The following is a 20,617-nucleotide window of genomic DNA, read 5'->3' as shown; positions in this document are numbered from 1 at the left end:
TTCCTTTTCTTAGCTATCTTTTTTTTTTTTTGTGCTATATTTATATTTGTATGATCATTTGGTACCCAAAAAAGTTAATTATCATTTACGCATTATTTTGGACATAATTGTTAGGATTTAAAATAATTATGTTTGTTTAGATTTTCTACGAAATTCTTGTATAATTAAAATTAAATTCCCCATCTTGTATGCTCGCGGCACTGTAGAAGAGATAGTTTAAAGTGGAAAAAGTACATTTTGATTGTAAAATTAAAATGAATAATTAAATCAAAATAATCTTCTTCGTTTGCATATAAATTATAATGATATTGAAACTAGAGATGATATTTTTCTGATTTAAAGGTTATCTATCGGAATTTTTTTATGTTATTCTTTGTGAAACATTGAAGATACATTATACCGATACTTTATAAATATTTTTAATATATTTTAAAATCAGTGATAATGAATATATTTTGAAGATACAATACAAAAAAATTAAATAGAGAATCCATAATCTACTTCCCTATATATATATATATATATATATATATATATATATATATATATATATATATATATATATATATATATATATATATATATAATTTTTACATTTACTCTCTTGTAACAATTTTTTCTACATATTTTCTTAGGCACATATTCTTCTGATTTTTTGGTTGTTTATCTCTTCCTTTGTTGCACTGTAAAACATATCTCTTAAAGGAGGGAAGGAAAAAAATCTCATAAAAAAAGTGAAGAAAATTTGCAGTAAAAAAATCTTAGAAGAATATTCATTATAGATGATAAAATGGGTTAATATATATGACTTTAGTAAATTACGTGGTGATAAGTAAACCACATCTTGGTTCTTCAAACTTTTTTTACCTAAATGATTACAGCTTTTAGTTTCTTTCCACACACAGTTGAAACAAGATACTACTTATCATGCAAAAAGTAATTAGATCCTCTACTTCTGAATATTCACACGTTCAAATTGTGTGCTCGAATCTTATGAGTAACAACGATCTATTGTAAAAATATTTATTTAATTAATTTATATAAAACTTTTCAATTTGATATTTTAAAAATATTTAAAGTTTTTGTAAAATAAATTAAAAAATAAAATAAAATAAGGTCAAAACTCAATATCCAGCCAGCTGCTAATGTTTATTAAATAATTTTCTGACAGTCCCCTGATGAATTTATGGTAAATTGGTAAAGGAAAAGTTTTTGGTTGGTGCTTGAATTTACCTTCTTTGCCTCTGCACTCTGCAATCAAATTCAAAGCTTGATGTCAAATGTTACTCTGTCACTCACTCCTCTTCACAAATGGATGTTCATGAAGCCAGAATCTTGTTGGGTTTCCCTCCCAATTCACGTCCAACTCCTTCCCAGGTCTTCTCATTTTCTCATTCCCAATTTCTAGGGTTTTTATTTTTCCCATCGCCATTGGCACATCAAAATCCACTTTACCCATTTTTTTATCATCACCCCAATTGAAAATTAAATATTGGACGATGAACAGGTGCTCTTGTCGTTTCTTTTTGGTTTTAGGTAAAATCAGCTTACAGAAAGAAGGTGTGGGAATCTCACCCTGATCGATTTCCGTCTCATGAAAAGCCTCTTGCTGAGTCTAAGTTTAAACTGGTGAGCTGTTCATCTGCTCTTTTTATTTCCTCTCCCAATTCATCGCACGAATTCCGGTGATGGTTGGTGACTTGACCTGGTGTTAGACTATGACAGTAAAACATTTCTCATAAGCCTCGTATTTCGGTGTGTTTCTCTTCAGAAATTGTTCATTGTAAAGTGTAAACTAATATGTATAATCTGATTTGTTGGAGCTATATTTTCCACACATGGTGAACCGTGTTATGAATGAAGGTTTAGAGATTTAGGCCAAGATCATAATTGCCATATCATATGATTTTAGGTGTAGAAAATTGCCATCATAAAACATGCTGAGAACCTTGTTTTTTCTGCCTTCAATGGTAAAGGAACAAATTTATGTTAAATTAGATCAACTACAGAGAAGGAGTCCAATATCTGGCGTTGATTTTCTTGAAACGGGGATGGTCCTTGTTGTTATTATCATATTTCCCCCTTGTTAAATAGAAAGGCCAACTGAACTCTATTGTTTTCTGCAGATTTCAGAGGCTTACACATGTCTGCAATCTGGTAACTGTCCACACCCCTGAGATCTTAGAATTTGCTAGTTTCCCTTGAAGGTAGCAAATTCTAAGATTTCCATACTGCTCATAAGGGTTTAACAAAAACAAAACTGCATTTGTTTATATATTTTTCTTGCCACTCCTTTGAAGTACTGAATAAACTTAGTTCCACAGGTAGGAGAAATGTTTCAGGTTCAGGTAAATTTGTCTTCCGCACCCTCCTGTGTGTGGTTTAAACTTATACTTCTGTTTTTCTTTTCCTTTTCTAAACGTGGCATGATCCTTATTCAGTTGAATATTCACATGTTGTGCGAACTGGATTTCCGAGGGCTCATGGAGGAAGAAAAAATCATGCAATGATTAAAGTCCCATTCCTTTTAATCATTCTGGGAACTGTCGCGCTTGGAGGATTCAATGCTTCGAGGTGGCCAACACTCAATCTCGTGGCTGATTCTTCATTCTTCGTATGTTTAACAAAGAAAATGAATGGGTGTTTATTCATATAATGACATATTTTCTGCTACTGTGTTGCAGGGCTTACAAAAAGCAAAAGGAGGAATACCCTTCACATAATCCATTTCTACCTTGATTTATCTTCTCGATCAATCCAGTAATAATCTATTTGTTGTAATTTGTGAAGAATATAGTATACTATATGTAATGGTAAATGAAGTGGAACCAATAGAAGTTATGTGATTTTATCATATAGATTGTAAACTGAATTCCATCTTGATTTTAATACAATCTGATTCTTTGAAAGGATGTCTTGCAGCTTCACTTTGTTGAAGTTTGTAGCATTAATCTGTTCTCACCCTTAGACTAGATTACCATAGTTATAAATAATACAAGTTTACGATCACAAATTTATTGTCCCAATTATTTAAAAAATAAAAAAAATTTAAAAGCATATGTTTATTTAATAGTTTTTATAGTGTTTTATGTAGTTTATATAAGTTTTAAAATTCCATTAATTTGTTTTGGTTTCTGGTTAAAAATAAAAAAAAAAACTATTTTGATTACAAAAATGATTTGTTGTAGTACCCGTTAATCACAAGGTATGCAAAAAACACCAAAACGGAAAGTAATTAAATATCAGTAAAAAATGAAAATCAGCTCATCACCGATGATTAAAATAATTATGTACTTCATTCTTATAATAAAATTTTAAACAGAATTTGGCAAAAACACTCGTTCAGACAAATTATTCACAAAAAGAAATTAATAAAGCTGACTTTCCGTCCAATATTTTGCTTATTAAAATTAGTAGAACATGTCTGTAAGTACTAATATAAGAATTATTTTTTAATATAATTATTAAAATAATAAATAATTTTTCTAATTTTATTATGAATAATTTTTTGTTATAGATAATTAATTAAAATTTTAAAAATAATTATAAAATTTAAAAAGTAAAACTAATAAAGATAAAATTGGTAACAGAATATGATTACAGAAAATAATTATAAAATGGTTAGAAAAATCAAATAGAGAAGAAATTTAAGGTTAAGTTGTTTTTTTGTAAAAAATAATTCAAATATTTTTAGTTTTAATTTTAAGTAATAAGCTTTTAATAATCTATCCACTTTTTAAATAGGATTAATTGAAGAGGCCAATATGATAAATAACTATTATTTCAAGTCATAAATTAAAGAAACGGCTTGAGGCACCTATAGGTAATGGACTTTTCATTTATTTATAAATATAATTTTAAATAACTTTCTATATATACTAAACTATGTTTTTTTTTTCTACTCTACCCTGTTTTGGGTTACAATTTAGGTGGGCCATCGACATATGAAAAAAATTGAAAGATAAAATGAAGTTCTATACATATTTTACTTAAGAATTTATTTTACTTTTACTATAGACCTGTTATCACTAAAATTAAGTTTATTATTTAATCATTATAAATTACTCAAGTAAAAGTCAACTTAGGTTTTCATTGTTTCAAATTTCGAAGACCATCTACCTATCTTACAAAAAAGTGTTGGAATAAGGGTTGTCTATTTATTGGAAAGCATCCTAAGCTGAGAAATTTAGAAACAAAAGAAGAGTTTATTCCTTTGAACCAAATAGTGAAAGCAAAGTGGTAAAAAAGAAAATATTTTCTCTATATGAATTTTAGAAGAGACATTTATTTGTCAGAATCCTTTACATTTCCTAGAAACAAAAATATTTATTTATATTTTTGTATAATTTTCATTCTCATGTTAAAGAAATAAAAGAAAAATACAATTCCAATGAAACAAATAAGAATAAAACAAGTTATTGTCCAATTCCATTACAACTTTTCGTCTTATTTCTATTTTCATTATTTTAGAAATTAAATAATATTTCCAGAATTTTCAGAAAGTTAAGCAAACTTTTTTCCCGAAATGCTTAACATTAAGAGCATGATCACAATCCCTACAATTTAACATCATAAAGTAAATTCCCTTCCTAAGAAATACCGATTCCCTCAATTTAATGACATAGAAGAATATCCAATCTCCCCAAAATTGGATGAAATGGAAAAGTTTTCTTTCTATTATTATACCAAAAATCTCAATACTAATGTCAGCAGTAATGATAGCGTGGAAGTGAACAGTGACCAAGGGGATACTTTTTCTGCTACATTTAAATTACCATTCTACGATGCATAGCAGATGTTGAACCATATAATTTTCAAATTTTAACTAAAATTAGCATAGACAGATGGTAGCTCAAGAATAGTTTTTCAGTTAATAGAGGTCCATTTGGAAGAAACAGAACCTCATTGCATGTTCAAGTCAAGCCCTATACAAGAATGATTTACTACTGGTTATATTTTAAATATGAAACTAACCAACTAAAAGAATGCGTGTTTCCTCCGCTCTGTTTTCTTTCTCCTTTAGTTTTTCCCTCTTCTTTTGGAAGGTGGCGTTTCTGTTCTTTTTTGGGAAGAAAGTTTAAGGCATACTTTGATTTGGTTCCTCTCCTGTATGCTCTGTCTCTAAATGCTAGGTTGCTGCTAAGCTGGCTTTCTTCCAATATGAGATGTTCTTTACAGCATCTAAGCTAGATTGCCGCTAAGCTGGTTTTCGTCCAACTCCAAGATGAGATGTTCGTGACGAAGCCATTAAAGGTACTTCTTCATCAAAATTGGTATCAGAAACTGAATCATTCCATAAAGTCTCCTCTCTGTTGTCCAAGTCAACAACTGCTTTTTTCTCTGTCTGCAGCTCCTGTATTTATGGAGAAGGCAAAGAACAAAAGTTGAAATCATACTTCACGAAGAGCTAGTAAACCAAAGTTGCAAAAGTTAGCGTAACAGCAAATGTTGTAAATTCAGATGACAGGCAAGAGAACCAAAGTATGACAACAGATGAACAATCACATGTGAAGCCATTATGAAATAAAACTTTACTCAATTTCTTCATTCACTAAGTATGGAATGAAATGGGGTGACTTTCCAAGCTATTCATTTGTTTGATACATAAAACTAATGTGTAATGGACCAAACTTCATCTGAATGAAATAAATTACTTCTTAATAGGTATGTTAGAATGAAATTCTCTGTAAGTAGTAATGAGTAACAAGAGCAATGAGGTTACAAAATTTAGAAAAGAAAATAATTATGTAAGGTTGATAGTAAAATCAATATTCTTTCATCGATTTTATTGAGTTTTCTTGATCAGTATCAACGATCAAAATGAAATGAAGAGTATTCAATAAAATTCTACATGAATATTCAAAAATAATTATAAGACACGAAAGGGTAGTTTGGAGATAGAATTAAAATAGAAAAATAAAGTTAAATAATAAGACGGATATTAGCCATCATTCTATAAAATAAATAAATTTCATTTCATGGAGTATGGAATCACCAATTCCACCTCTCGTGGAAGGGATGGGCATTGAATGGAAACCATTTCATACTTTTTTCTCCTCTGACAAAGATGGAAATGCTTATTTATGAAATAAAGTATAAGAACCAGTCACCACTCAACGCATCTAATCAAAGAGAATAGGCCAATAATAAATAATGCATGAAGACAGATCAAACTACAAAACAAAGACAAATTACTTAAAAGACTCACCTTTGTTGATCCATCTTGGGAACTTTGAGGTTGAGACGTGCGAACATCACTGAGCTTAAGGTAGTTGTAAATAACGACACCAATTAAAGCTGCGCATTAAATATATTTAGAGATACTTAGAATAAATCTATGAAACAAATGAAATTATACTTCTATAACGTTTTTTCATCGAAGAAATGTATACCAATAGCGTAGCCAATAATATTAAGCCCAGTAATCTTTGATTCAGGAAACAAGACAGTGGAAAGAGTGATAAGTAACCAGTCTTTCAAAACACCAGCCACCCGAATAGTTACTGCCCCAGTTCTACCAATCACTAAGAATGTGGAAAGATTCAATGTGAAAGCACAAACAGCATTTGAGAAAAATATCCAGAAGTTAAACTGCATATGTGGATCTTCCATCTCAGGCTTCTCAAGGATGTACCACGGGATGAAAAGAAATACAAAGCTGCACAAAGAAAACTCTGAATGGTCATTATTGTAACTTGAACTTTAAGGAACTGTAACTTTTTCAATACACATATATACCAAAAATGTACCACCCAAAGCCCCATTCCAATGTGAGATGTCAGAGAGAAATGACAATTATACATAAGTCTAAGGTTAACCTACAAAGCAATAAGAAAAAGGAAAAATTGAGAGGCAAATGATCTTTATTCCTGTCATTCATTCATAGCTTTCCAGGATAAATAAGACAACCACTAGCTAGTGGACTTGGGAGCTGAAACAAACAATACTAAACAACAACTAATTTTACTTCAATCCATAAACATCCTTGGCCCAACATGACTTTATCTTTATGCGTTTTGGTCTTTGAAGGTTTTAGAATGGCAACCAATCAATGCCTCAGTCTTGAGATGTTTACCTTGTTCTCAAGGTTAGTGTTGATGTGGCATGGTGTGATAGGAGGGTTAGTGTTGAACAATGTTGTGACGAAGTTCATGAAGCACTTGTTGTAGAAGGAGGGAAGCTGGGAGGCTGGTGTTATCAGTTGAGCCTTTGGTGAAGAGACGCAGTGTTGGTGGTGGCTGACCATAGCTTAGAATAGCTACATGCCAGTGGCACCATTGTGAGTAGTGTTTGTACCAGTACTTAAAAAAAAACAGAGGAAATGAACCCAGAGGTGTGGTTGGTCACTAACAAAACACCTAACGTATGTTTCTAATCCTCTGTTCACATCCTTTGTGTGTTCATTTGTCTCAGGGTGATAGGTTGTGCTGAACTGGAGTTTCACATCTTGTATTTTGAGCCATTATTGCTAGAAGGAGCAAGGAAGAGGGAAGCAAAACGAGGTTGTAAGATGTTGTGGGAGTTGTATGTGTCAATAAAAACAATGATTGAAAGGCCGAGGATGTGGCCCAATCTTGAGGCGCTTAAGGGATGGCTGGCTTCAAATTGTTTGAGGAGATAGTTGGGAATGGATAGGGTGAAGGTGGGGTCGCTTAGTGTGGTGCCAAGTTAAGGAAGAGGGAAGCAAAACGAGGTTGTAAGATGTTGTGGAAGTTGTATGTGTCAATAAAAACAATGATTGAAAGGCCGAGGATGTGGCCCAAACTTGAGACACTTAGGGGATGGCTGGCTTCAAATTGCTTAAGGGTGAAGGTGGGGTTGCTTAGTGTGGTGCCAAGTTGTGAAGTAAGGGGAAGGAGGTTGTTGTAGGAGCTTTGTTCTGAGGTGTCAAGAATGGGGAACTCCTTGTTAGCCACCAAGAGGAGATTGTTTGAGGGACTATAACTTTTCATCACAATAGCAATTGATGAGTGCATGAATAAGGGGAATCCTTAGCCCAATAGGGTTTTATCCTTACATGCTTTGGCCTTTGAAGGCTATGGGCTGGCAGCCCATCAGTGCAGTAAAATTAAGCATAAACCCAAGACCCAAGCAGGAAGCAACACAACAATCATTTACAGGTGAAGCACCATATCAAACTACAGGCCTTCCATTGATTCATAAGAATAAGCACCAAATTAATCAAAGATTCACGAAAAAAGTCATATTGATAAAAAAAAAAGCTTTGTTAAAATTAAACAAAACATAGGATAAAAAAGATAACAAAATAATTCATCATGATTTGCTATTTCCTAAATTACTTTATCTGTGATCCTTGGTCTAACCCATTACACCATGAGTATTTTTTAACCCAAGGCACAAGATGGATGGTGAAAAATAGGCAAAGAATTCTCAGACGGGTATGACTGATGTGAATGTGTGGCATTTTGACTATATGCTTGTCTCAACATAATAAGCTAATTCAAATAATAACAAGTCAAAATATATAGGGAGGGACGCAAATCCCATAATATTCAGTGGCATTCCAAACATACATATCAAAATCAACATCAGATCCCATATACATGAAAAGAGGTTTCATTTGATTTCTTTCCTCCAACCAGCATAAGCAGAACTATATATGGGCTTTCAAATACTTAAGAACATATCTACCTGCAGGGTGCTATGTAATACAAGCTGGTAATAGGGTTTAGATTCAAGCCCTTTTTCTGAAGAAGAACTTGAGTTAATACCAGCCTTAAAGCTTCAGCAACTATTCCTGTGACCTGATAAACTGTGCCGAGCACATTAAATTGAATTTCTCCATAGGAGGAAATGACAACTCCAACACTGACCAGCACCATGTTCCAGAATACATCACACCTCAATTTCTCAGTTCCACAAGTTACAGCCACAAGAAATGTTGCCACTGGCACTGTAAAGTGTAAATTAAAAGAAACAATCAAGACAATCATTCATTAAGGAATTATATTTAAAAAAAATGTCAAATGGAAAGATGATACACAAAAATTAACTTACTGAGGGCTTTAAGCATCTGGATGAAGGCCACAGAAATGAACAGATAAGCAGTATTCCCAAACCTAAATAGATAATAGAGTCATGCAACAATACTGAGAGGCATTTTACTAGTGTTTAAAGTAACTGATAAAACATTTTTTTTAAAGTCTATGTAATACATACTCATTATTGATACAACTTTACCTCAATTCCTATTTGATTTTGTAAGTAAACTATGATACCAGAATAAAAGCCATCCAATGCATTAAAATCCAATCTAAATGATATAGAATAAGCAATTTTAAAATAATATGTTAACCTAATTAAAGCTTGTGCAATCACTAGTTTTGAGCTAATCTCCTACTAAATGCCTAAGATTGTCAGGTTGTCTACATAATGCATAACATATCATACGTTTCCCATAAAAAGATAGTTAAATCTTCTTATTTTTCATATCAGCAAACAGAAAATTGATGATAGTATGTGTGCGGGACTATTTTGCTTGATCCAAGAAGTTTGCAATGAAATCATTTGTTTCTCATCAGGCATATTTCCAACAACACAGAATGTAACGGCAGAATAAATAACAAATACATTATAAAACTCTGATGTCGGTTAAATATTTGTGTATAGTAATAAAATTCATAATTATCATTTTTTGTCACAATACTATATAGCCCCACATTTCCAAGTGTGAATACTCAAAAAGGTCTTCATAAGTCTATATGAAACTTTTATAAATGAAGAACACGACCTGAAATCAAAGTAAGGGTAGCGTAGGAGCATACTTATGATCACCCTAGCCCTCATCAAACATTAAACAGAGAGAGACGGAGAGGGGGGATCAAAACAGAAACAGTTGAGTATCAACTTTGCTAAAATGATGGAAACTTCGAACTTACGTCAACTTAAGCTTAGAAACAAAGATTTCAGTGTGGACAAGTATTTAAGACACAAACAAAGGCGTTACAATTTAGTGAATTTATAAATGTTTTTGCTCAAATTACAACTTTAGGTCAATAACATCAAACACTCAATCAAAGAATTCAGTAGTATTTAATATACAATCACAGGCATTACAAATTAGTGAATTTATAAATATTTCTGCTCAAATTACAACTTTAGGTCAATTACATCAGATACTAACCACAGACTAGCGGAAAAGAATGCACTTATTGGGACCACACAAGTTGCATATCTGCAAATCAGACACTTTGTGTGAAGCCGGAAATATTCAATGCAATGTGAAACAGAATGTCTATGTAGAATTCTTACATATTGAAGGTCATTTTAATTGGTGACACAACCTGCATCAATTGAAAAAGGGACAAGACATCATCTAGTTAGTTAAGCAGTATTTTACACGAAAATATCTAATGTATATTAATAAGAGAATAATAGCAAGAAGTTAACATAATGATGACGAAGAGATTACGGAAATACACGAAAAAATTTGTCTGAAACTAATGACATTAGGAAATCCGAAAAACATATACCTTGAAAACACGGACAAGCAAAAAGGCCAGACCACCAGAAAAAGCCATATGGATCATAGTGAGTGTTATTGGAAATGGAAAATTAAAATATAATGTAGAGAGGACCCACTGCAATAAACCAATTCCCATAAGAGGAAAGAGATTGAGCAAAATATATTACAATCCAAGACTAATCACAAGACATAAACGAATGAATTTGTTCTCATATATGTGCCTTGCCTTGTTGTAAAGAATAACTCCTGATGAAAGTGTAATGTAAACTAGAAGGTAGATGTAGGTTAGCAGATGCTGTTTGGTCAGTATCCCCATGGTGGCCATATTTTACCTGCAAAACTCGATGCAGTCCAGCATGTAGAAATCGTTATACATAAGAAAGCCAGCTATCACAATTTAAAAACTATTATTATTGAACAATTAACTACATTGCGCTTCAAAGACCCAGGTCAGTGTATACTGGGAATGGAATAAAAATAATGGACAAGTATAAGAAAGAAAAGACACTATGAAAATATTACATTTTTCTTTCATGGCCATGCACAGTTAAGACGACTAACAAGTTTTCCAACAAATAATCAATACAGATCTCAATTAGAACTTTCCCTTTCAAATTCCCCAACAAATGTTAAATATGAAACAGAAGGAGATGAAAATCACTTACAAGCAGCTCAATATTAAGCGCAATTCCTTAGTCAAAAATACATAAGCAAACCAAAGGATAAAAAAAGTGCAAAAACAATAACTAAAGTGCTTTACTCGGATTAGGAAAAGCACAGTTCGCACTGATTCCTAAATTAATATAAATTTGGAACTAATGTGTCTGTTAGAGAGGAAAGCACCCCCTAGTGTTGCACCGACCAACATTCACACGACGTAAATATTGAAGAACTAGAACGAGGGTACTGTTTGATTCGTTATGTGCGGAGAAAGCCAAGAATCTTCCAACACAGTTTCGATTCAACGGTGTGATACTGAATTCAAACGCCATAAACAAAGTCATTCTTACGGAATCAGGAATAAAACTGAGAGAATGAAAAATTGAGTGAGATTCATAGTAGGGATTTACGAGAAGAAATTGAACGAAAATCGCAAAAGAAAACATTAATAGGAAAGATAAAGAAGGAGAAACAGAGATGGGAGAGAGATTTTACCGACTATGGTGATCTAAACAATAGAATGGGGAATGCAGAAATTGGAACGCATAAAATCAGAATCACAGCAACGCGACCAAAATTGTACCTCATCGAGAATTATAACCGATAAATCCGAGATTTTGTCTTAGCTTCAAAGGCTTAAATATTTTTCAATCACTGTAAGAGGAATGTTATGTGTTTTATTTTATTTTTTGTAGTTTCTTTTTACTTTTTATTTTTTCCTATCATTTTTTACTTTTGCAAGCAAATTTAGTTTCGTTTTTTTCTTAATATTTTTTACTTTTGAAATTTTAAAGCCGCTGTATTTTACGTTGATTTTAGAATAAATTAAACTCTCATTTATTACTAGAATCGAAAATTACATACCCGTCTTTCCTTTTCTCACCTAATACTGTCACAAAAAACTCTCAAAAAATACCTTCACAAAACGATACACTATTTTAACAAGATTATTTTGCCTATTCATAATTAGAGATGATGGCAAATAAACCCATCTCCGTGAGTATTGTCCGAATCCGTCCTCGTTTTGACGGGGAATTCCCGCATTGACTGAGTATGAGTATGGGTATGGGTATAGGAAATCCCCGACTTTTTCAATTGGGTATGGGGATGGGTATGGGGATGTACATATCCCGCCATATTACCCGTCCCCGTTTAAATTATTAAAATATTTCTAATTAATTAAATAACCATATATATATATATTATTTTTTATTTATTCTAATTATTTGGTTTGTCATGAAACTCATTCGCATTTCAATTATATTTTTCATCTTATCATAATCTTTATGTAATTATGTTAAAAATATGTATGTTAATTAAAAAAATTTATGTCTCACATTTGAATATTTCTATTATTTTTTAATATTTTTCTTTCACATGAAAATGTTTAATACTCTCAATTTAAGTATTTAATAGCACAAACATTTCGTTTACTAGGTAATATAAAAAAAAAAACATTTACTTATTATTCTTATTATTAGTTTTTGTTTCATTTGAATAACTTTTTTATTTCACTAAAATATTTTTTGTTATTTCTCAACTACTAAGTATATATGTTGATATTTGAAAAGTTTTCTTAGATCTCTAAGATATTTTTCAACTTATCATATCTTTAATTATACATTTGTTTTCCTTCGTGCGATTTCTTTCAATAGTCTCTCAAATTGTTTGTAAACATTTGTTAATTTGTTAATATTTTTATTTCTTGTTTATTTTCATTATGTAGAATACTATTTCGATATATTTTATTTAATTATTTTTTATTTTTTAACTCATTATCAATCATACTGTAATTTTGTCACTATAATTGTATAAATAACTTTTATTTACTACAATATAAAAATTTAATGTAATTGTCATTAATATTTTTTTATCACCATCCAACATAATTTAAGTTCAAAAGATACAAGATCTATGTTAAAATTTTATTATTATGATTATTATTTGTTCTTTGTATCATTTTGATTAAGTAATGTATTATAACTTCTATTAGTGTATAAAAAAGAGATTCATTAGAATTTAAAAGATTGAAGTAAACAAACATTTAAAATATATTTTAATTTGAATATTTGTTTTTCTTTTATATTTGTTTCAAAATATTTTTAAATTTTATCAACCAGGTTTCATTAATGTTTACAAATTTAATAAATGTGTTGGTTCTCATGAAATTTTATTTGGTATTATAATCTAAAATGTAAAAAATTATAATTTATTTTAAAATTTTATTATGATTATTATTTGTTCTTTGTATCATTTTGATCAAATGATGTATTATAACTTTTATTAGTGTATAAAAAAGACATTCATTAGAATTTAAAAGATTGAAGTAAACAAACATTTAAAATATCAATTATGTTATTTGTATCATTTTGATCAAATGATGTATTATAACTTTTATTAGTGTATAAAAAAAGATTTATTAGAATTTAAAAGATTGAAGTAAACATTTAAAATATATTTTAATTTGAATATTTGTTTTTTTTTATATTTTTAAATTTTATCAATTATGTTTCATTAATGCTTGCAAATTTAATAATAGTTTTAGTTCTCATGAAATTTTATTTGGTATTATAATATAAAATATAAACAATTATAATTTATTTTAAAGTATTTGATATCGAAGAAACAATCATCATTCTAATATTAAATATTTGATAATATTATGTTTTCTTTATCATAATTTTTTTATTATTTTATAAAAATTAATTAAAATTAATATTGAAGTAGTAAGAAAATGGGTATAGGTACGAGATTATATCCGTTACCCGGTAGGGATGAGGATGGGTCAAAAGTTTAATACCCATTGAGTTTGGGTATGGGGGATGAATTTTTTTTACAGAAATGGGTATGGGATAACGAAACCCGTGTCCGCCCCGTCCCGTTGCCATCTGTAACGCCCCATTTAATTTAATACATAAAATTAAAGGAAACGTCACACAGATATAATCAACAATGCAGTCCTGGGGTTCATAACGTCACCCCTACAAAACTAGGCACACCACGATGCCAACAAAAGCAGGATAACAGTTTAACTACGAGTTTACAATCCAAAGACAACGATACAGGGGCCATAGCCCTAAAAAAACATGAAGAAGAGAAGTGTAAGATCCAGCCCAGATGGCTAAGCGGTGGAATCACCATTCCCTTGTTGACCACGAGAACCTCGCCCATCTGCTCCCATCAACCAAGTTGATGATCATCGCAAGAAAGAACAGCCACATACATCACAACCATGCAACAAAACGGGTAAGCTAGAGCCAACAACATATTCATCATGCAGTCAAATATATTTTCATCATCTATATCCACATAGCAACCAAACATGTTATGACTCTTCATTCAATACACTACGACTCGACTCGACTCATCCGGATACGTATAACTTGGTCGGATTCAGCGGATGCTTGCACTTGTGGTGGATACCCTGCTCGACTCTGAGCTGCTCATCTCCGAGCTAGTGTTACAAGTGTTACGATAAATCAAATCTCCCTCACCACAAGGTTAGCCCTTAATGAATTTCAGGCCTCCTGCTACTCTCACCACAGGAGTCAGTCTGCTCTAAGTGAGACTAACTGGCCCCTTAGAGTGTCAGGATGCAGTCCTTACCTTGAATCCTTACCTAGTTATACAGATGGGGCACCACCATGGGCACCCACTAACAGGGGCCATGGAATTACGTCCCGACCACTGAAGCGCGACCCCAGAGGTCTCACCTAGAGACCCCAAGGAATTTACATGCGCTGACACGGACCAACATCATATCAGCATAAGAAATAAAATCATATTTACATTTCCATACCAACCCCTGAGATTTTCCTCATACGCATCATATTTCGAATCCATACCTCTGATCATCACCACCCCATGAATCTAGGGCCTCATCTCATATTAATCAGTGTTCCTTTAGTTCCAACCACTCATTCATTTCACATGCCAATATCATACCCAACCCGTCATACGCAATTCATGAATCATGCCAAACATACTCATGCTCTATCATATACATGTCATTCATCATACAATCATACTCAACCAAAACAGATCATTCAGGAACAACAGACATCCAAATACAGTACGGTCTCGCCCAGCATCTCGCTCAGGCTGAGGGGTCTCGCTCAGGCGAGCCTCCCCCTCGCCTAGGCGAGAGCACAAAAGCAAGGGCATGAGCAACGGGATCTCGCTTAAGCGAGATCCCTCTCGCCTGGGCGAGTTGCCTGCTCGCTCAAAAGTTGAGCGAGTCGCCTGGGCGACCTTTCGTGCAAAAACTAGGCGAGCTCCCTGTTTCATCTCGCCTAGGCGAGATGGACTCGCTTGGGCGAGATTAACAGGTCTCGCCACTGTTCTTCACTGCAACAGCCATGTAAATCGAACCAAACCAGCATACAAAGCGTTCTCATACACCAAATCGAAGGATTAAATCATACAAGCAGAAATCAACGCCATTACAGACCAAAACTACTGGGGAACAAGGGCTCTAACTTCCCGTACCTGGGATTCAAGCTAGCAAAACGCTCCGACCCGCACAACAAAGGTAGAACTGCCCCTAGGGCGGTTAGCAGCTGAAGTGAATAGGAACTGAGTTTGAGCTCGAAGGAAGGGGACCTTAGGGCAAACCCTAACAGAGCTTTTCGTGAGAGCAAGGGGAAAAGGGTTGACGGCTGCTGCGTTTCTGTGAGAGTGAAAGTGAGGGTTAGGGCATCCAGAAAGGGGTTTTATCAATTGGGCCAACCCTAGGCCCAAACACAAGAGGGCAACCCTTAACTTTAGGGCAGAAAAGTTAAAAGATTTTAAATGGGCCTTACACCATCCCTATTCATAATCACAACTCTTGACAGCTACCCCATTTAAAAAAATGAAAAAATTTTCAGTTTTCAAAATAAAAAAAAAATCTTTGAATAGTTAACCATTTATATAATAGAATGATAATATAAATATTGATATTATATTTAAATTGAATTCTTATAGATAATTTGATAAGTATCATAAATACTAACATTTATTATTTGTCTTTAGTAACGTATTTTGTATTATTTTCATAGAAAGATGTAAGAGTTTTATGTGTTTTTTTAGGTCAAATATTATTATTATTTTTATATTATTGCATATAGGAAAATGGAAAATTGAAGAAGATTTGAGAGTTGTATGTTAAAACTATCTCGTCTATCCGGAGTTTCCAACATTTGTCTAATAAAAAATTTGTCAAAATTACCAATTCAAACAACGTTAATAAAAATGAAAAATTGAACATAATTTAACAAAGGTCGATCTTGAACAAAAATCAATTCGAGTTGGTCTAACCAATATCTTATAGACCTAATAATCAAGTATATCAATCTCACTTAATTTAATCTAATTGACAAAATGAATTCAATATAAATTTAATCCAATTTAAATAGAGTTAATAAAAATCCAAATCTTGTTTATCCATTTAAAATATATCTGAATTACATATCCAACCCAAACCCATACCCATTTTTGTTAAATCTAAATTGAATCATACCATACCCACCCTTAAATGTAATAGTGGAATGAGTGTCACATGAAACTTCTAACTATATTTTTTTTTTTTTTTCAATCAAGAGAATGAAACATATTGTTTGAAACACAAATTTACGTGGTTTAGTAGATGTGATGATCCATAAGCCTTTTAATCTTATAAAAAAATAAAAATAACATCACTTTTAAACCTCATTTTAAACCTAGGACTCATAACTATGTGAAGTAAAGAAGATAAAGCCCATAACTATATGAAGTAAAGAAGATAAAGGGACAAGGTAACATTCAAGCCATTTTAACAATTTTAAGTTTAGAAGAAATAATTCTTTTTATTTTTACAATGATGACAAAGAAGTTTGAACCTAACACATGTAGCCAGTTATCCAAACTCCATCACTGGGTTGACCCCAAGGGTACATAGAATTCACTAAATAGTTTTACCATTAAAATATTGAATTATAAATATAAATTATATTCAATGCAGTTATTCATAGTGATAAAAAGAGCTATAAAATTAATATGAAAATTGATGACTAACATTAGATTAAATATTTTTTGAACCAATTGCATTTAAGACCCCAAAATTTCAAGTAAGATGGCAATAATCCCAGCATACGCAAGTAACAGACAAATAAATAAAAGAAGTAAATCTCAGTACCTATGGATTATGAACAAAATGAATGCTGCATAAACAATGGGATATATAAACATGTTCATCTTCCATCCGCTTCTGAAGCAGTCACTTTCTTACATCTTCCGTGCACACTCACTGATGCACATACTAATTGATACAAATAGACAGAAATATAGTCAGAGAGATTAGTTTGAAGTTTCACCAGCAGGTCCATGTCTTGCGTTCAACAAAGGTTGGAGAGCTTTGACAACAATACTCATGTTTGGTCTGAAATCAGCTTCATATTGCACACACAGGGCAGCAACAGCAGCCATCTATATTTAAGAAAGTATCTTGATGTTATACATTAATATTTGTCTTAGTTAAGTAACTAGTCAATATTTCCTAAAACAGTTATCCTGATTGTCATTTTCTACCAGCATTGTCATTTTCTACCAGCGGTTCAACTAAAAAGTGTATACTACTTTTATATAGAAGTATTTTTTGGCTCTCAAGTAATGATACCTGTTACTAGCTCTCAAGTTAAAAAACTGAGAACAAAACTGTAGACGAAGACATTACATTCCCATTGTTCAACTAACTAAATCAACTGTAACAAACTTTAAGATTCAAATGTCTTCGGGTATCTTATGTGAAGTACTTTTGATTAGTTTGCTATTTCTTAGACAAGTGTTTCAAACCAGTCCACCCACAACACCTCAGCAAAGAAAATGACATACCAGAAAAAATAAAGAGAAAAAAAAATACACTAAAACACAGTGAATACCTTAGCAACAGCTTTGGGAGGGTAATCTCCTCCTAGTCTTGCATCTACACACTGTCTAACTTTATCCTCACTGAGTCTTGGAGTAGCCTGAAACACATCAGGTACTGGGATCAGTTAGCTGACCAACACTTTGAATTCTCTGCTTTTGCGACAACAGGAAAATATATTACAATAATGAGATTTGCATTTACCCAAGTAACCAGGCTCTGTTGCCCACGTGGCAGTGTATGATCAACAGGCTTCCTTCCCGTCAAAAGTTCCAGAAGGACGACACCAAAACTGTATACATCACTCTTGGCATTCAATTGACCAGTCATTGCATATCTGCAACAACAAGATTAGACAGATTGTCAAGGTATTTTCCAGAACACTAACTAAATATATAAGAATAGTATTGTTTTCCAAATTGATTATCAGTCAAAATACAGAGAAACACTCAAAAGAATGTATAGAAGAAATTGACAATGTCTGCTAGTCAACTAGGGAGGTGGGAAAACTTTCTATTACTTTTTAAATAAGTCGCCTTCACCTACTATGCTCATCAGTTACAAGAAGTCTATGATAAGTAAACCAACAGAAAAAATAATAAAGCATATAATGCAATATCTCTCAAAAATCTGGTATGCACATCTTACTCTGGCGCATGATAACCAAAGGTTCCAAGGACACGAGTGGAATGGAGTCGTGCTGCCATGTCAGGAGCCTGATTTGACAAATCAAAATCTGCAATTTTAGCAACATCATCGTCAAAGATGAGTACATTGCTTGACTTGATGTCCCGGTGGATAATGTGAGGATCAGCCCTCTCATGCAAGTACTCAAGCCCTTTGGCTGCCCCTACAGCAATTTTAACTCTTTGTGTCCATGTTAGAACGGGACCAGGCTGTGCTCCTTTAACACCTTTTCTTCCTGCATGTAATGAAAATGATAAGAACACGACAATGTACTTATTTAAATCCAAAGGAATAAAAGATATATATATATATCTATCATGTGGGTATCATTGCTTGTCAAGGCACAATAAATCAAAATGTTCATAAGATGCAATCAACACATGCTCCATTTAAAATATCATGAAGAAAAAACCACATACCATGCAGAATATCATGAAGAGACCCATTAGATGCAAACTCATAAGTAAGAATTCGAGAGTTTCCATCAATGCAATAACCAAGCAATTGAACAAAATTGTCATGTTTCAGCCGTGAAACCATCGAAACCTGAAAATTCCAAAACCAACTGATTATATTGATCACAATAACCTCAATGATTGAATAGTAAGCCTGGCTTGACACAAACCTGGGCTAAAAACTCATCATCTGGCTGTTTACTGGCATCTAATTTCTTGATTGCTGCAGCCTGCCCACTTTTCAGAACACCGTAATACACTCTTCCATAGGATCCCTCTCCAATCAAAGAACTTTCTCCAAAGCCGTCAGTAATTTCTTTGAGTTCATCCACTTGTAGTTCAGGAACTTCAATGGGCTGAATTTTAACAGCTTGAATGCCCTGCTTTGCAGTTTCAGAAGCACGACCATTTCCATCGTTTCCTGCATAACACAATTTATCACATTAATTACATCAAATATAATTCAGGTAATCTAACATCAATTAACACACACAGCAAAGTATCATAACACTACACCTAGACAACTAAACCCTCAGGCCAGAACTCAATTACCTGTTGAGTTTTTTACAAGATGTTGTCCTCCACTTTCAGCATGCTTCTGGAAGTCATCTTCTTCGCAACAGCTGAAACAACTCATGATTCTTTCTGCTGATAATCATTCACCACTCCATCAATTCACACTAATTAATAGCCATATCAAGCCTGAATATAAGCTAAATTCAAAATCTAAAAAAAACAATGCTACTACCCTGTAGACAGACCATGACAACAATAGCAAAATTAAAATATTCGAAAGAAATAAAAAAGAATGAAAGCAATAACGAAACCTTTTTTTTGTCCAATTACAACGATTAATGTCATCAATTCACCACAGTTTGATCTTAAACCGGAAATTGAACTCTCATCTCATTCATAAAACTCATGCATGTAAATATTATGACAAAAATCCAGTGTTTCTCCTAATTGGCAAATCACTTAGAAACGAATTTTCCATCAATCAGAGTAAAATTACAACGGACTTGGAAACAGGGATCGGCCTTAAACAAACCAATTATCACATGTTCATCACAAGCTTTGGAAGAAAATGCTCATTCACTAAAAAAACTCAAAAAAATAAAAATAAATGGTGAAATTAAATAAAAAAAAGAAAAGAAAAAAGGAAGAGACATTGAAGAGAGTATAATATAGATCGAGGAATACCTGGAATCCAACAGGATATTGTGTCTTTGAGAGAGTGAGAGTCCGCAGAGGAGGAGGATCTCGACGAGAAAGAGGCTAAATATGCGCAGGATAATCAGCGAGGAGGGCGTAGGATAAAGCAGTCCAAGCTTTTGACTAGATTGGAATTGAAATCATTATAATTAGGTAAGAATAAGAATGTAATGATATTTATTATTCATTATTTATTATTTATTATTATATAACACACCCAACATTTTACTCCAA

At 32.6% G+C, this 20,617-nt stretch overlaps 3 protein-coding genes across 11 annotated transcripts; 1 reads left to right on the top strand and 2 right to left on the bottom strand.

Moving 5' to 3' along the window:
* Positions 1 to 1,180: 1,180 nt before the first annotated feature.
* On the top strand, positions 1,181 to 2,909 carry LOC114178686 (chaperone protein DnaJ). Of its 2 annotated transcripts, none has more exons than XM_028064747.1 (6): positions 1,181 to 1,377; positions 1,537 to 1,629; positions 2,127 to 2,157; positions 2,325 to 2,343; positions 2,437 to 2,574; positions 2,685 to 2,909. In XM_028064747.1, exons 1-6 carry the CDS (start codon positions 1,312 to 1,314, stop codon positions 2,737 to 2,739), a joined length of 402 nt encoding a protein of 133 aa, XP_027920548.1. In that variant the 5' UTR covers positions 1,181 to 1,311; the 3' UTR covers positions 2,740 to 2,909. The 2 variants fall into 2 exon arrangements, with proteins under 2 accessions (XP_027920548.1, XP_027920542.1); XM_028064741.1 differs by having other exon boundaries at positions 1,184 to 1,377; positions 2,325 to 2,348; positions 2,442 to 2,574.
* Positions 2,910 to 4,794: 1,885 nt separating this feature from the next.
* On the bottom strand, positions 4,795 to 11,787 carry LOC114186731 (probable sugar phosphate/phosphate translocator At3g17430). 5 transcript variants are annotated; one of them, XM_028074738.1, is made up of 11 exons: positions 11,642 to 11,772; positions 11,247 to 11,512; positions 10,713 to 10,818; positions 10,494 to 10,601; positions 10,273 to 10,304; positions 10,145 to 10,195; positions 9,019 to 9,080; positions 8,653 to 8,914; positions 6,393 to 6,658; positions 6,209 to 6,297; positions 4,795 to 5,353 (listed from the first exon to the last, which is right to left on the bottom strand). In XM_028074738.1, the coding sequence occupies exons 3-11, from the start codon at positions 10,809 to 10,811 to the stop codon at positions 5,198 to 5,200; spliced, it is 1,125 nt and encodes a 374-aa protein (XP_027930539.1). In that variant the 5' UTR covers positions 10,812 to 10,818; positions 11,247 to 11,512; positions 11,642 to 11,772; the 3' UTR covers positions 4,795 to 5,197. The 5 variants fall into 5 exon arrangements, with proteins under 5 accessions (XP_027930539.1, XP_027930530.1, XP_027930547.1 ...); XM_028074729.1 differs by having other exon boundaries at positions 11,247 to 11,461; XM_028074746.1 differs by having other exon boundaries at positions 11,330 to 11,461.
* A 5,491-nt stretch (positions 11,788 to 17,278) lies between these two features.
* On the bottom strand, positions 17,279 to 20,537 carry LOC114164792 (pto-interacting protein 1-like). 4 transcript variants are annotated; one of them, XM_028049558.1, is made up of 8 exons: positions 20,372 to 20,537; positions 19,724 to 19,819; positions 19,342 to 19,592; positions 19,136 to 19,262; positions 18,678 to 18,951; positions 18,234 to 18,366; positions 18,043 to 18,129; positions 17,279 to 17,590 (listed from the first exon to the last, which is right to left on the bottom strand). In XM_028049558.1, the coding sequence occupies exons 2-8, from the start codon at positions 19,806 to 19,808 to the stop codon at positions 17,462 to 17,464; spliced, it is 1,086 nt and encodes a 361-aa protein (XP_027905359.1). In that variant the 5' UTR covers positions 19,809 to 19,819; positions 20,372 to 20,537; the 3' UTR covers positions 17,279 to 17,461. The 4 variants fall into 4 exon arrangements, with proteins under 4 accessions (XP_027905359.1, XP_027905374.1, XP_027905382.1 ...); XM_028049573.1 differs by having other exon boundaries at positions 19,724 to 19,873; positions 20,372 to 20,524; XM_028049581.1 differs by having other exon boundaries at positions 19,724 to 19,851; positions 20,372 to 20,524.
* Between the last annotated feature and the right edge of the window lie 80 nt (positions 20,538 to 20,617).

Source organism: Vigna unguiculata, chromosome 1, assembly GCF_004118075.2.
Source record: "Vigna unguiculata cultivar IT97K-499-35 chromosome 1, ASM411807v1, whole genome shotgun sequence".
Taxonomy (NCBI): domain Eukaryota; kingdom Viridiplantae; phylum Streptophyta; class Magnoliopsida; order Fabales; family Fabaceae; genus Vigna; species Vigna unguiculata.
The sequence above is the reverse complement of the archived record's forward strand: the minus strand, read 5'-3'. Positions and strand labels throughout refer to the sequence as shown.

Coding starts and splice junctions, on each gene's coding strand:
- LOC114164792 (XM_028049558.1), bottom strand. CDS start 19,808: ATGAGTTGTTTCAGCTGTTGCGAAGAAGATGACTTCCAGAAGCATGCT. Junction 18,367..18,677: donor TTTGGTTATCATGCGCCAGA/GTAAGATGTGCA, acceptor TTGTTGTTGCAG/ATATGCAATGACTGGTCAAT. Junction 18,130..18,233: donor AACAGAGCCTGGTTACTTGG/GTAAATGCAAAT, acceptor GATGTGTTTCAG/GCTACTCCAAGACTCAGTGA.
- LOC114178686 (XM_028064747.1), top strand. CDS start 1,312: ATGGATGTTCATGAAGCCAGAATCTTGTTGGGTTTCCCTCCCAATTCA. Junction 1,378..1,536: donor CACGTCCAACTCCTTCCCAG/GTCTTCTCATTT, acceptor TTTTGGTTTTAG/GTAAAATCAGCTTACAGAAA. Junction 1,630..2,126: donor CTGAGTCTAAGTTTAAACTG/GTGAGCTGTTCA, acceptor TGTTTTCTGCAG/ATTTCAGAGGCTTACACATG.
- LOC114186731 (XM_028074723.1), bottom strand. CDS start 10,811: ATGGCCACCATGGGGATACTGACCAAACAGCATCTGCTAACCTACATC. Junction 10,305..10,493: donor TGCTTGTCCGTGTTTTCAAG/GTATATGTTTTT, acceptor CAATTGATGCAG/GTTGTGTCACCAATTAAAAT. Junction 6,659..8,652: donor TATTACATAGCACCCTGCAG/GTAGATATGTTC, acceptor TTCTTTGTGCAG/CTTTGTATTTCTTTTCATCC.